Source organism: Ostrea edulis, chromosome 1 (genome assembly GCF_947568905.1).
Source record: "Ostrea edulis chromosome 1, xbOstEdul1.1, whole genome shotgun sequence".
In the NCBI taxonomy this organism is placed as follows: domain Eukaryota; kingdom Metazoa; phylum Mollusca; class Bivalvia; order Ostreida; family Ostreidae; genus Ostrea; species Ostrea edulis.
Genome location: NC_079164.1, coordinates 109196746 through 109211062, shown reverse-complemented (window position 1 = coordinate 109211062; position 14317 = coordinate 109196746). Strand labels below are relative to the sequence as shown.

The window sequence follows — 14317 nt, the reverse complement described above, 5'->3', positions numbered from 1 at the left end:
AAATGCTACTTAGGTCATATTATCACTCAAAGGTCTTTTGATATGAGGTCTGTCTATGGACTAAGTTTGCAAAAACTATGTCAAAATTTAACAGAAACTACTTTAAACATTATATAGTCATTGACTGGGTCTGAGGATAACAGCTGTTTTATTACACCCGAAAACGGATCTGTTGTCCAAAGCTGTGAATCCGTTCAAGGGTCAAACAAAACAGTTGTCTTAGGCCACAGGTTTGTTGATTTTGAACTTTTAACAAGACGGTGTGATTGCATACATTTATCAACATATCCACTAGTTTAAAAGAAAACCTACCCAATATCCGAATCAATAAACAACAATACATTTTTCGTGTTTCTGCTCTGTGTTTCATTTAATAAATTCTGCATTTCATCATCAGTCAAATCAATGTACCTCACCATTACGTAAACAAAGAAGCAGACCAAGAATCATGTGACTTGCGTAGCCAATAGAAATAGGGCAGACTATTGCCCAGTGGTCAACATTTCGTAAACTGTTGACCGGTCATAGACCAGGAATGTGAGAGTTGATTTAAGAGTTATGACAGGCATTCAAGGACTGGTTTGCGACAAATATTCACGATGATGAGGTTCTCGCGAATCTCGTGAAATTTTCTTGCATGTGAATAAAAGATGGTTTACAGTATATTAGGTCAACTGTATCTTAGCGATTCCAAAACAAATTTATTTAAACAATTATTATACTAGTACATAAAGGCATGCATGCACCAAGAATGACATTGCAAAATGAACTTGAAACACAACTTACTCTCACAGAAATCAAATCGTATGTGTAAAGTTTTCATCATTAATAAACCAATTCAAAGAGGGAGAATCTTTTATAATCTTTCTAACTACCAAAACCAAATTACTTGATAAAAATTTGTATCCAATTGACAATGCAGCTGTTTTGGAGAGAAGAGATCAATTTGTCAGCCAGTCAGAAGCATTGGAGGCCATCACTCACAATGAAACATACCTGTGTCAGCCACTCAGAAGCATTGGAGGCCATCACTCACAATGTGTCAGCCACTCAGAAGCATTGGAGGCCATCACTCACAATGAAACAAACCTGTGTCAGTCACTCAGAAGCATTGGAGGCCATCACTCACTATGTGTCAGCCACTCAGAAGCATTGGAGGCCATCACTCACAATGAAACAAACCTGTGTCAGCCACTCAGAAGCATTGGAGGCCATCACTCACAATGTGTCAGCCACTCAGAAGCATTGGAGGCCATCACTCACAATGAAACAAACCTGTGTCAGCCACTCAGAAGCATTGAAGGCCACCACTCACAATGAAACAAACTTTAGTCAGCCACTCAGAAGCATTGGAGGCCATCACTCACAATGTGTCAGCCACTCAGAAGCATTGGAGGTCATCACTCACAATGAAACAAACCTGTGTCAGCCACTCAGAAGCATTGGAGGCCATCACTCACAATGTGTCAGCCACTCAGAAGCATTGGAGGCCATCACTCACAATGACACAAACCTTAACTACAACTGTTAAACAATACAACTGCATTGTTGACTAAAACATTGCCAAAACTGTGGAAAGTTTGTACCAGAAAAACAAATGACCACCGGTACCAATCTAATTTAAAAGAAACACTTTCCTAAGGTGAATATAACAAAGAACAAGAGGCCCATGGGCCACATCGCTCACCTGAGTCACCTTGGCCCATATTTAAAGATTTTCCCTATATATTCACATATAAAACTTTGATCCCTATTGTGGCCCCAACCTACCAAAAGTAGCCATGATTTTTACAAACTTGAATCTGCACTATGTCATGTAAATTTGTACTTTCCTAGCCCAGTGGTTCTTGAGAAGAAGATTTTTAAAGATTTTCCCTATTTATTCTCATGTGAAACTTTGATCTCCTATTGTGGCTCCAACCTACCCCCGGGGGCCATGATTTGAAAGATGTTGAATCTGCACTGTGTCAGGAAGCTGTCATGTAAATCTCAGCTCTTCTGGCGAAGTGGCTCTTGAGAAGATTTTTAAAGATTTTCCCTATTTATTCCCATGTAAAACTTTGATCCCCTATTGTGGCCCCAACCTACCCTTGGGGGCCATGATTTGAACAAACTTGAATCTGCATTATGTTAGGAAGCTTTTATGTAAATCTCAGCTCTTCTGGCCCAGTGTTTCTTGAGAAGAAGATTTTTAAAGATTTTCTCTATTTATTCCCATGTAAAACTCAGCTCCTCTGGTTCAGTGGTTCTTCAGAAGAAGATTTTTAAATGACCCCACCCAATTCTTGCAGTTTTGAGATTATCTCTTTGAAGGGGGCATGACCCTTCATTTGAACAAACTTGAAAGCCCTTCACCCAAGGATGCTTTTGGCTAAGTTTGATTGGAATTGGCCCAGTGGTTCTGGAGAAGAAGTCGAAAATGTGAAAAGTTTACAAATGGACAGACAACGGACAACAGGTGATCAGAAAAGCTCACTTGAGCTTTCAGCTCAGGTGAGCTAAAAACTAGAAAATCATTGCTATAAATGCAACAAGTGAAAATATGAATAATTTAAGATACACAAACTGAAAAATGCTAAAATGATTTCTAACTAGCACTATTGATTAATCTAATAATCTTCCAGGCCAACATAAAAACTGAAGAGAAATTACACTCCCAAAATGACAAAAATTTTGGAGAAATTTTCCTTCCAAAACAGGCGCCAAACAATCTAACACCAAATTATTCCTTGTTATAACAACAAATTAATTTTTGTCATAATCACATCTAAAGATGTCAATAACAGAATGGTAAACAATGTTATTGAACGCAATGTCTCATTCATCACATGTTGTATGAAGAACAATAGATACCCCCATTTTTTGCCGCCTTCGGTAACTGTAAGAATTGACACGTTAGTTACTCCGACAGACTGCATATTTCATACTGCAACTCCCACATACAATGGAGAATAAAAGACCTCTTGGGGCAAAACAACAAAAAACCTATTACAAAGGACTTCTTAGTGTTAGTGAGGCAAACGGCTAGGATTTCTCCCGAGATCTGTACATTATTTTTTGAATTGGAAATTCATGCAAACAATTGTAGAAATCATAATTTTGAGAGGAATATGAAAACATCAACTGATGACTACTTGCAACATTATTCCAATCATTAATAATGAATTAAACAGTCTTGTCTAGATCAACCATTATTGTTCCCATGTCTAAATGTTCCGTAATCTTGATGAGTGTGAAATATGTACACAGCTACATTACTCCACTCTATAGAGAAAATCAATTTAGGAAATGAACACATAATGTGTTTATAGACAGCAAACTTTGTTTATCCGAATATTTGGGATCTTACAATGAAATTATTTCTCGGAGAGAAGTATGTATGGCAATATGTGTATTTGCTATGCAAGTACATGTTTGATGTGTGCAAAAATGTTGAATTTTGATTAAAATGTCTGTTGTTTGCCTTGTTGCAGATCTTTTAGGGGAATATATAGAATAACAGTATTTTAATGTGCAATAAGCCATTTGTTTTCACATAAGTGGGCATGCATTTGGGGAAGAACAATTGGAAATTGCATACAGAGCACTGTAGGGTATATCATGGTACAATTGTTAACTAAGAGCTGTCATAACTGGACCAATTCCCTAATGGGGCTCATTAACATAAGTAAATTTGAACCAGAGGCCCACAGGCCTTATCAGTCACCTGAGTAATAGTTAAAAATATCATTAGCTCCAAGGGGCTATGAAATCTAGAAATTTCCCCTTCTGCATATCTCAGCTAAATTCTAATATTCAGCAATAGTATAATACAAGATGTGATCTTAAAATTTAAATGCCCCTGAAAGTGCCTATAGTGATGAAAGATTTTAAAGAATATAATATATGTAAAATTAACATGATATATGACTAATTTGGACCCATCCTAGAGTCAAAACCCTGGGGTTGTGAAATTCATAATTATGGCACATCCTTTTCTGCTTTTCTTAAGTATGCATTTATTATCTATATCATATTGGCAACTAAAAGAAGTCTTTCAAATGATATCAATAATCACTATAATAATTTGTCCCCACCCTAGAACCTGAAAACCATTACCCCTGGAATCATGAAATTTACAATTACAAGGACTACCTACTCTTTCTAAATATCTATTTAGTTTCAATTTAGTATCAATAGCATTAAAGAAGATATCATTGAAATGTTTTACACATATACACTTTATATACCAAGTTTGGCCAAGCCCTGGAGTCAGAATCTCTACCTCAGGAATCAAGAAAATTAAAATTTTGGTAGAGGCCATCCTGATTTTTTTTTTATACAGATATGCAATTGTAGATATTCTGAAGAAGATTTTTTAATATTGGTCAATGAATGACAGTTTTTACCCTACCCCTATGGCCCCAGGGGTGCAAAAGCCCTGTTACATTGTACCCTTGTCCTAAAGATGCTTCATACCAAATATGAAACAAGAGTACTGCAAACCGTACAACATACACCCGTCGGACAGTGAAATTCAAACTGGAAGCATATCGTGCACTCTGAATTGATACAACATACATTCTAAGTAGAAAAGTCTTAAAGTAGGTCATGATGCACCAATCCATCTGACATTTGAACTGATTATGTATTTCTCTGAGCCGGAGGTTGTGACAAAATGTCAGCACAATATCTGTATCTATGATGAGAAAAAGTCCAAGAGACTATTTGACCTACATTTAGCCCCAAAGTAGGTCATGGTGCACCAATTAAATTGAAATGTGAACTGATTATGTATTTCTCTGAGAGGAGGGGGGGGGGGGGTTATGACAAAATTTCTTGCAATACCTGTATCCATAACAAACAAATCTGAAAAACTGTTTGACCTACTTCTACTCCTAAAGCAGGTCATAGTGCACCAATCCAGCTTAAGAGCAATATTTCTATCCGTAACGAAAAAATTCTGGAAACTGTTTGACCTATTTTTAGCCCAGAGGTAGGTCAAGAATGGACCAATACAACTGAAAAGCTACTTCTACCCCTTAAATAGCTCATGGTGCACCAATCCAGCTAAAATGCTAAATGAACTTGTATTTCTCCAAGAGGAAGCTTGTGACTTAATTTCAGGGCAATATCTGCATCCGTAATGAAAAAAAAAGGCCAGAAAACTGTTTGACCTACATTTTGCCCAAAAGTAGGTCAAGGATGGACCAATTCAACTGAAAAGGAAAACTAAACTTGTATTCCTCCTAGAGGAAACTTGTGACTAAATTTCAGGGCAATATCTGTAATGAAAAGTCTGGAAACCGTTTGACCTATTATTAGCCTGAAAGTAGGTCAAGGACAGACTAATCCAGTTGAGATGCAAACTGAAGTTGTATTCCTCCAAAAGGAAGCCTGTTACTAAATTTCAGAGGCAATATCTGTATCTATAATGAAAAAAAGTCCAGAAAACTGATTGACCGAAAGAAGGTCAACGATGGACAAATCCAGCTGAAATGCAAATCGAACTTGTATTCCTCCAAGAGAAAGCTTGTGACTAAATTTTTGAGCAATATCTGTATCTGTAATGAATTAAAGTCCAGAAAACTGTTTAACCTATTTTTAACCCTAAAGTAGGTCAAGGTGCACCAATCCAGCTGAAATACAAACTTACTCTTATGCTTCTTGAGGGAGAAATTGTGACCAAATTTCAAAGCCAGACATGTATCAGTTATGGAAAAAAGTCTGGAAAACTTTACCTTGGACAGACAGACAGACGTACAGACAGCGCCATAACATAATCTGTCCCATCTAACGACAGGCATATCAAAAATGAATTGGCAGTTATCTAGAAGAAATTAAAAATAATCAATTGAACTCATCTAATCACAGACCATTTTGGCCCCACCCTGATACCAAAACCCCTACCTCTGGGATCATCAAAGTTACAATTTTGGTAAAGGACTACCTGCTCTTTCTAAATATCCATTTAGTTTCAATTTAGTATCAACAGCATTAAAGAAGTTTTTAAATATTTTGCACATAAACACTATATACCAAATTTGGTCCTGACCTGGGGTCAGAACCTCTACAACTTCGTTGGCTGGCCGTTTTTTCATTAATTTACCTGTAAGGTGGTTAACATCCACATCAACATCGCTGTAAGGTATGAGACCAAGTCATGGTAAAAAAAAATCTACTAGGTATTAAAGATTTACCAAGGGGACAAGGAATGCGAAATCTGGGTGATTTGATATATCTAAGTTTCCCAAAACCTGTAGCAGGAGCTTAGGTTAGCATTCTGACGGAGGTTACACAAAATGTAAAAATAATTTTCTGATCTGCATACATATGTATCTGCATGTATAACTAGGTCTGTTCCAACCATAGAATAGGATCACCATGATAATCCTCAACTTCAATTCATTACATCTGATAAATCCCCTGGCTATAGATTTTCATTTATCATGACGTCACGTTGGTTTTCATGTGAATATCAAGGCGTATTAATGATTTATTAGTCTATGGATTATTACACAATTGCAAAACATATTTGAAATTTTTTCAAAAAAATAATTTTCAAAAGCCATGGGTGAGCAATCGAGATTGTTGGTCTACTGTGCAGTTAGAATTCTCCATACTTCAATCCTGACCCCTGCAGCTTACCACACTCGATGAAAACAGTTTCTACTTATTTAAAGCTGAAATGTTTTAAACTGTCTCTTAAAAAAAACACCCTTTAATATTAAATTTTCTTGAAATGGGAATTTAGCATTGTAAATGATAAATTTAAGCAATTTTGCAGAATTTTAGACACCATTTTCCAATTTGCATTTTTTTCAAGGTTTTTGCATAGAAGGGATCAAATTGGCTGCTGGGATTGCTTTCAATTTCTATAATTGGTGGAATGTAAAGGCAAAATGTATTCAAATGATTGAAAAATCTCTAGGATTTAAAAGTCATAATTTTCATCATCATCATCATTCATCATCAATTACCGGTTTTGATTATACAGGCCATAGATTAATCCTCATGTCGAGGATGTGGCCTATCTGTCTGTCGAGAGCTAAGTCTTTCTCTCCATGTATGGCGATCCAGCGAGTTGGTAGAGTCCATGTTCAGGGCTACACGATTACGCTTCACGAGTTCGTCCCAAGTAAGCTTTGGTCTGCCTTGACCCTGCTGTGTTGCAATGTTCACGCATCTGACCTGAGAGATTCAGCTTGTGCTATGCTCAACATGGATATCAAAGGCTATACTACTGTATGTGCATTTTCATCACTCTGAGACCAACAGTACAGCTTAGTAGATGAAAACTGATCACAAAACAGTCAAATACATTTTGTTTTATTCTTAAGAAAGAAATATATTTCCATCATTTATATAAAATCAATGGCTCAAAACTTATATATATTTTAAAGTGATGTGTTATATTCTTAGAAACAGCTAGACACTTGGGAAGGGCTGCTGCAAATAATCTTTGTTATGATTTTTGTCAATACATAACCTTGAGAAATACATGCCAATTTTGGTAGAAATCTGTAGATTTTTCAGTGTTAAAATGTGGTGGGAATATTTACCTTACAGTTGTAACCATATCAAAAAGCAAAAATGAAAGGTGAAGATAACGAACAGTGATCATTCTCATAACTCCTATAAGGAATACAAAATAGAGAGTCGGGAAAACACGGACCCCTGGATATACCAGAGGTGGGATCAGGGGCCTAGGAGGAGTAAGCATCCCTGTCAACCGGTCACAACTGCTGTGAGCCCTATATCTTGATCAGGTAAACAGAGTAATCCATAGTCAAAATCAATGTGCCAAGAATGGCCTAACAATCAGTATGAAACATGTCAGACACCATTTGACCCAATGATAGATTGTATTGGCAAACTGGATCGTTATAACGACCATAGAATTTGTGAAATGCTGACCTTAAACAAGACTGTTGAAACCCCTGTAACATCAACTTGTTTGTCAGTAGCCTGCCTTGATTTAAAAAACTGATCATATGCAGAATAAGCTCTTGCGTATCGAATCAGTTGAGAGACTATATAAACATCATATGTAGGTGTCTGTGATAATGGAATATTGCAACATAAATATGGGAACTTGATAATGGAGAAGCTGAAATCATTCCATTTGTCATAAAGTTGAGTTGTTAGTTTGCCTTCAATAAAATTTCTAAGTACAAAGCAGATGTGGAGAACTCTGTGGTGTCTTTTATTTCGACTTCACAGGGATATATTGAATCAACATATGAATGAAAATAATTATTGTTAATAGATAAAATATTGTCAATACCGATATATCTGAATGTTGAGTTGAAGGCCACAACAAGAGTTTTTTTCTTCTCATGTAAAAGCTTTTGAATAAACTCTCTTTCATAAGAATATAAAAATAGATCAGCTAACAAAGGAGCACAATTCATGCCCATGGGAATTCCAACAGACTTTTGGAAGACTTGATCACCAAGGACCACGAAGATATTGGTGGTTTTTTTTTTCAACTTCAGAGTACTTTTGTGCTTGGAGTCAGAGTGGTAATTAACAAAGTAATTTTTTGGATGACTGACCACTAGATATGAAAAATATCAACTGATGCAAACACTGGAAACCCAGTTAACAGGACGCACACCTGTGTGTGGTATTGTCAATGTGTATGTTGATGCTTTAAAATTCATAAGGCTATCATAATTGTATCTGTTGTGTGAGGGCTGGTTCCCCGATTCTACAAGCCTGCTCATTGTGATAATTGATAATACTAGACTTTTTTTTATAAACATACTTTTTCAAATTACTATACACAATGAAAACCTCTCAGCAGTTCATTGTTGATGTGATCAATCAAAGAGGAATTAACATGACCATGATAAAACTTTTGTATTGTAAAATAGAACTGATTAATAAGGATTTAGATACATACACATGTAAAATTCCTGAACTATGGTATCTATGCATTTTAACTTTGTTTTTCTAAAACATAGCCAAAGTTGTTTAACCTCTCAAAGAAAAGGTAAAATTTTTTTTTGATTATTGGCACAATCTTCTACTAAATCTACAAACCCTTTGTCTTCATGCATTGAATACACAGCCAACAGATTACTTCAACTTCTGCAAATCCATGTTTTACCATTTTATTTGTCTTTTTTTAATTGCTCTAAGAGCTATGAAACCAGAAGAGGTAAAAATATGAAGTATTGTTGTGTAAAGCATTACAGGGACAATCAGACCTACCTAAATATCGTGGAATCATTTAAATTTCTGAGGACCAATTTTCGTGGTTTATCCAGATTTTACCCTTCCATTGGAATGTAAATTCGTGGAAATGGTTTCTAGGCGTTAAAACTTTAATTTGTTTTTCATTGTGGTTTGAAGTTCGTGGGATAGGGTTACCCACAATCTCCATGGAAACTGACCCGTCACAAATTTAATGATTCCACAGTATCTATTACAATTGACAAAACATGTCCCCAAGATCAGAACTAAAACAAGATGTCCCCAAGATCAGAACTAAAACAAGATGTCCCCAAGATCAGTACTAAAATAAGATGTCCCCAAGATCAGAACTAAAACAAGATGTCCCCAAGATCAGAACTAAAACAAGATGTCCCCAAGATCAGAACTAAAACAAGATGTCCCCAAGATCAGAACTAAAATAAGATGTCCCCAAGATCAGTACTAAAACAAGATGTCCCCAAGATCAGTACTAAAATAAGATGTCCCCAAGATCAGAACTGAAATAAGATGTCCCTAAGATCAGTACTAAAACAAGATGATGGAATACGGTCACACAGATTTATAAATTCTGTTGCACAATTTAACTCATCCTCAGCTAAACCTCTGCTGATCCAAAATGTGAAAGTAATCAGTGGTGAATAAAGGTGACTGTAAGTACTAAAGGTAATCAGTGGTGAATAAAGGTGACTGTAAGTACTAAAGGTAATCAGTGGTGAATAAAGGTGACTGTAAGTACTAAAGGTAATCAGTGGTGAATAAAGGTAACTGTAAGTACTAAAGGTAATCAGTGGTGAATAAAGGTAACTGTAAGTACTAAAGGTAAGATCCAGTACTATGTACTTACTTTGCTGTCTTCTTCCTGGTTGGTGGATGAGTGGATCGTGATTTTTTGGGAGTGGGCTTTAAGTGGATGTGCCGTGGTGTGCCAACTTCTGTACAGACACTAAAACCTACAAAAGTGAGTGCCATGCAAGTGACGTGTGCATCAGTATTTACGCCTCCAATAAATAAACTTACCTTTCTTATGTCTTGAAGTGCTGAAAGATACTGCATTTAATCAAATTTCTGTACATTGTTACCAAATGCAAACTCCTGCATATATTCACATTTACAGAAATGGAGAATATAGTCCTACCTGGATGCATACTCATAGTTTATCTATCAAATTATTGTGAGTTGAGAAAGAATGACTAGTTTTATGTGTACCACCTCCTGGATTCATCTGTAGAACATGAATATTTTATGAGAAGCATCAAGATCTGAGACTGGAACAAGCCATCAATCACGCCAGTTATGGCACTCTACATCAAATCCAATAAAAAAAAATGAAAAGGATACCAATACAGCTCTTTTTAAACCATGCTTTAATGGAAGATGATCAATGTTCTAAAATTCAAATGACAAACGTTTACCTGGTAGTTAGTATGAAACACAAACACAGCACAGAGTACATGCAGTGTCACTCATGGAACGTGTTAAACATAAATTACAGTTAACTTTCAATAGAACTTTCTTATTATATGAAATTGTAACATTTATGGCTTTAGTATCTGATGAAATATAAAAACAAAACCAGAGGAAAGGAAAATTACATGTCTAAATATACCTCCAAGCTCCTTAAGATCATGGTGATTTTGTCAGATATTTGGAGAAAAGTCATCATAACATGGTGATATTTTGACATAAAGAGGCTTTAAATCATTAATCCAATTTCTCCAGCATGAGAAACCCCTTGGTGAACTAATTGGATGGGCTAAATGGATGTCACAATTTTCGGTGCCTTATGTCTGATGCTGCATGCGACTAAGCTTACCATGTCTATTCCCAGATTTTTCTTACCAGCTACTGGTTTTACATACTAAATATTCCATCACTTTAAAATCATGCAATCATAAAGCTGATTCACTTTCTTAAATGTGAGAGAATCCCCAATTTTTGCCAGCCTTGGACAAGGGTCTCCTTTCCTCAACACTTAACTATGTTTGAAAGCTTTCATAACACTGTTTAACACAACATAATTTGCTATTTTATATCTTTGCTCTGATGAATAACGGTTATATTCAACATGTTTCCATTTTGAATTTGAGATTCTGACACTGCCTGTAAAACAGCAGATGAAATTTCTACAGATTTTTCAGGTGTATCATATGAATTTGGAAATATTGTTCAAGCGGAGTTCGCAAAACAATTTTAACCAGTGCCCTAAAATCTTGACAGTCTGCTAGTCAGTGCGTAAACCAGTATGATAATCAACATTTGCAACTCACTGTGAGCAGTCCTTAGATTACATAATGCAATTGGATGAATTTTTGGTTAGTGCAGCATTAGGGATCGAATTCAGTAAAAACACAATTCTGTCATTTTCAGCAGACAATAAATCTGTGTAAAGTATTCCCCGATTTAAGAGAAATTATGATTCCATGGAATTATGACCCTATGGAACAAGACGGCCATAGGCCACATCGCTCACCTGAGTCACCTTGGCCCATATCTAAAGACTTTCCAAACATATTCGCATGTAAACTTTGATCTCTATTGTGGCCCCAACTTACCCCCAGGGGCCATGATTTTTACAAACTTGAATCTGCACTATGTCAGGAAACTTTCATGTAAATGTAAACTTCTTTGGCCCAATGGTTCTTGAGATTTTAAAAAATTTTCTCTATATATTAGTATGTAAAACTTTGATCCCCTATTGTGACCCCATCCTATCCCTGGGGGCCATGATTTAACAAACTTGAATCAGCACTATGCCCGGAAGTTTCATTTAAATGTAAACTTTTCTGGCCCAGTGATTCTTCAGAACATTTTTAATGATTTTCTCTATTTGTATGTATAACTTTGATCCCGCATTGTGGCCCAATCCTATCCCCGGGGGAGGGGGGGGGGGGGGGACATGATTTTAAGAAACTTGAATCTGCACTATGTCAGGAAGCTTTCATGTAAATATCAGCTGTTTTGGCCCAGTGTTTCTTGAGAAGATTTTTAAATGACCCCCACCCTATTTTTGCATTTTTGTGATTATCTCCCCTCTGAAGGGGGCATCGCCCTTTATCTGAACAAATTTGAAAGCCCTTCACCCAAGGGTACTTTGTGCCAAGTTTGGTTGAAATGGACTCAGTGGTTCTGGAGAAGATGAAAATGTGAAAAGTTTATACTGACAGACAGACAGACAACGGGCCTTCGGCTCAGGTGAGCTAAAAAAGTGTGGTTACAGTATTAGGTGCTGGTTTTACATACTGGGTACTGATTTTACTTACTATATGTATTGGTTTTGCTAACTAGGGACTGGTTTTACTTACTACGTACTGGTTTTATTTACTAGATACTGGTTTTATTTACTACGTACTGGTTTTATCAATTAGGTACTGGCTTTATTTACTATGTACTGGTTTTATTAACTAGGGATTGTTTTATTACTAGGTACTGATTTTACTTACTAGGTATCAGTTTTATTTACTAGATACTGGTTTAATTTATTAGATACTGGTTTTATTTAATAGATACTGGTTTTATTTAATAGATACTGGTTTTATTTAATAGATACTGGTTTTATTTACTAGATACTGGTCTTATTTACTACATACTGGTTTTATTTATTAGGTACTGGTTTTATTTACTAGGTATTGGTTTTATTTACTAGGTAGTGGTTTTATTTACTAGGTACTGGTTTTATTTCCTATGTACTGGTTTTATTTACTAGATACTGGTTTTATTTACTAGATACTGGTTTTACTTACTAGATACTGGTTTTATTTACTAGGTACTGATTTTATTTACTAGGTATCAGTTTTATTTACTAGGTATTGGTTTTACTAACTAGTGACTGGTTTTATTTACTATATGTATTGGTTTTACTAAATAGGGACTGGTTTTATTTACTAAGTACTGGTTTTATTTACTAGGTACTGGTTTTATTTACTAGATACTGGTTTTACTTACTAGGTACTGGTTTTACTTACTAGGTACTGGTTTTATTTACTACGTACTGGTTTTATTTACTAGGTATTGGTTTTATTTACTTGGTACTGGTTTTACTTACTAGGTACTGGTTTTATTTACTAGATACTGGTTTTATTTACTACATACTGGTTTTATTTACTAGATACTGGTCTTATTTACTAGGTACTGGTTTTACTTACTAGATATTGTTTTTACTTACTAGGTACTGGTTTTATTTACTAGATACTGGTTTTATTTACTAGAAATCGGTTTTATTTACTAGATACTAGTTTTATTTACTAGGTACTGGTTTTATTTATTAGGTACTGGTTTTACTTACTAGATACTGGTTTTATTCACTAGATATTGGTTTTTTTATTTACTAGGTACTGGTTTTATTTACTAGGTACCAGTTTTATTTACTAGATACCGGTTTTATTTACTAGGTACTGGTTTTATTTATTAGGTACTGTTTTTATTTACTATATACTGGTTTTATTTATTAGGTACTGGTTTTATTTACTAGGTATTGGTTTTATTTACTAGATACTGGTTTTATTTACTAGATACTGGTTTTATTTACTAGATACTGGTTTTATTTATTAGGTACTGGTTTTATTTACTAGGTATTGGTTTTATTTATTAGATACTGGTTTTATTTATTAGATACTGGTTTTATTTACTAGATACTGGTTTTACTTACTAGGTACTGGTTTTACTTATTAGGTACTGGTTTTATTTACTACGTACTGGTTTTATTTACTAGGTATTGGTTTTATTTACTTGGTACTGGTTTTACTTACTAGATACTGGTTTTATTTACTAGATACTGGTTTTACTTACTAGATATTGGTTTTATTTACTAGATACTGGTTTTATTTACTATGTACTGGTTTTATTTACTAGATACTGGTTTTATTTACTAGGTACTGGTTTTACTTCCTAGATATTGTTTTTACTTACTAGGTACTGGTTTTATTTACTAGATATTGGTTTTATTTACTAGATATTGGTTTTATTTACTAGATACTGGTTTTACTTACTAGATATTGTTTTTACTTACTAGGTGCTGGTTTTATTTACTAGGTACTGGTTTTATTTACTAGATACTGGTTTTATTTACTAGGCACTGGTTTTATTTACTAGGCACTAGTTCTATTTACTACGTACTGGT

General features: G+C 35.1%; 1 protein-coding gene across 3 annotated transcripts in view; it reads right to left on the bottom strand.

The window, feature by feature from the left end:
- The window catches only part of LOC125665857 (calcium/calmodulin-dependent protein kinase kinase 1-like), a 104003-nt gene that overhangs the window by 77642 nt on the left and 12044 nt on the right, over positions 1 to 14317 (bottom strand). For all 3 annotated transcript variants that reach the window (XM_048898768.2, XM_056153263.1, XM_056153264.1), the window contains one exon: positions 10046 to 10151. In XM_048898768.2, coding sequence (XP_048754725.2) covers positions 10046 to 10151 — 106 coding nt within the window. The remainder of the gene's footprint in view (positions 1 to 10045; positions 10152 to 14317) is intronic.